At 26.8% G+C, this 2,390-nt stretch overlaps 1 protein-coding gene across 1 annotated transcript in view; it reads right to left on the bottom strand.

Annotated features, from left to right (window-relative positions):
• Positions 1-2,361, bottom strand: part of LOC112685888 (phospholipase A1-like) — a 21,074-nt gene extending 18,713 nt beyond the window's left edge. The window contains exon 1 of the mRNA XM_025557912.1: positions 2,219-2,361. Coding sequence (XP_025413697.1) covers positions 2,219-2,294 — 76 coding nt within the window. The 5' untranslated portion in view covers positions 2,295-2,361. The remainder of the gene's footprint in view (positions 1-2,218) is intronic.
• Between the last annotated feature and the right edge of the window lie 29 nt (positions 2,362-2,390).

Here is a 2,390-nt window from a genome sequence, read left to right as displayed (position 1 = left end):
GCATATATCAATTCCACAGATTTAAAATCCACCGATACTGTTAAAAAAATCAAGTCCATGTGAAAATCGTGAAAGTAAAAATCGCGAAAATAAAATCGCGAAAGTAAAAATCGCGAAAATAAAATAGCGAAAATAATAATAGCGAAAAGAAAGAAATTATTTTCGTTAGTGGTATACCTTTGTAATATAATAATACTAGATAATAAATAGTGTAATTTTGTATTATTGCGTCTTGGATCACGTAATGAAGATAAGCCGTGGTTAAACCTAACCGCTGTCAAGCTTTATATTTTACATATATATTGTGATCATAGTGTGATGATGTATTTTATATACTTACACAAGTTTAAGAAAAATATCAAATTTAAATTTTATTTTATATAGTTTTTTGATTTTAATGTTATTTTAATGTTAATTATGACTCATTATATTATAAAGATATATGCAGATATATTTCTTATTTTTAGCTATTAATGTTTTCGCTGTTAAAATATTACGCGATTATTATTTTCACCGTTACATTTTCGCGATTTTAACTGGCACCCAAAAAAATCAAGTATCGATTCCAGCGATTCCTATTTGCACATGGTTATATTTATCGAAGAAAAATAATAAATACAAAATTGTTGAAAATCTTCTTTGAAAATATTCCTAATTTTATAAAATATAAATAAATATAAATATACTCAAATGTTAAAAAAAAAATACAAAATTGTATAGTGTAAACTTTAATTATAATAATTAGGGTTCAGATGTTTATGCACTTAAAACTACTGTAATATGCATGCATTTATGCACTAAAAAATTACGAAATATGCAATCAAAATATGCGCTAAAAATGATAAAATATGCACAAAAAAATGTTATACAATTCATAAAATAAAAATATAATATTTTTATTAACTTGTAATTATTTTTATATATTATTTATTTTACTACAATTTAAAATACATTTTTTAAATTTACATAGCGTTTTATTTACATTAATTTACAATATTATTTATTATTTATTAATCATTACATTATTAACGTTACACTGTGCTAATTAATGTGGTAAAATTAAAATGTTTTTAATTTTCTCAAATTTGTAACTGCGTCTGTTATCGGGAAGTAAATTTTTGTAGCATGAAAAACTTCATTCTACATCAACTGATGTTATTGGAGCATATTTGAAGAATGCAAGATCCTCAACCTTCAAATCTTTTTCTATTCCTTCCATAGTATCAAATTCACTGGAATGCATTTTCAAAATTTGTACCAAAGTTTTAAATTCTTTATTTTTTCCATTACATTCTGAAATTTGTCGTAAATTTCTTTTCCCACTTTTCCATTAACCATTTTGAGGGTTTCTCTAGTATAATTGACAACATTAATTGATTCAAACAAAGTTAATCCAGATGATTCTAATTTAGTTATGTTGTCTGGTAAAATCTAAAGTTGGACTAAATGAATGTTAAGTTTGGGCCTAAATTTGGTTCAGCCATAATGCTAATTCTTTTTTCGATTGAAACCGCGTCATCTGAGTTAAATTCTAAAAATATATTTTGTAAAGTTGTAAAATTATCAGAGTTGTAAAATTCCGCCTCTAACCATGTTCCCCGACGTGTTATTATAGGCACTGGAGGTAGAGGAATACCAGAGAATTCTGTTTTAAAAATCTCTAAACGTGATGGTGCTTTCAAAAATACATTTTTAACGTTTTACACAAGTCTACAAATCTACATTATTGAATTTTCCACGAATTTTTTTCCGCTACTCTATGATGTGCATATGTAAGACAGGTGACGTGCACTATTTTTGAATAAAGCGCTTTAAACGAATTGGCAGCAATTATTCGCATATATATGGGGCGGCATCAGTAACAAATAAATGAACATCATCGTGACAAATGCCTTCTGGCCATAAAAGAAATATGGATCAAAAACTTTACTAATTGTGAAGTAATTTGTTTTATCTAACTCTTCAGACTTCAATAAATATAATTTACCCGGCGTATTTTTATAAAGAATACCAATAATCACGTTTGCTACGTAGCGGCCTTCGTAAGCTGTTATTTCATCTATAGAAACAAATATTTTTTTACCAATGATATCATTCCTAATTTTTTTAATTGATTCTTCATAACAATCAGATAATAATTTTTGCGTAAAGTTGACTCTTCTGGTATTTCTTTATCTGTATATTTTGTTAAAAAATTACGAAATATTTTATTATTTACTTTGAGGAAAGGAATATTGGCTCCTAAAACGCTCTGCACATATCCATGTAAAATGATGATTTTTTACCGACCACATTGCAAATTAGTTGTGACTGAGTTTGTTTCCGTCGATCAGCTGTGCGGATATGTTTGGCTGTCTTCAAGTGTTGAAGAATGTATGAAAAAAAAAAAA

This window comes from Sipha flava, unplaced genomic scaffold (genome assembly GCF_003268045.1).
Source record: "Sipha flava isolate LNK unplaced genomic scaffold, YSA_version1 296_pilon_pilon, whole genome shotgun sequence".
In the NCBI taxonomy this organism is placed as follows: domain Eukaryota; kingdom Metazoa; phylum Arthropoda; class Insecta; order Hemiptera; family Aphididae; genus Sipha; species Sipha flava.
Note: the sequence above shows the minus strand (reverse complement) of the source record. Positions and strands in the feature narration are given on the sequence as shown.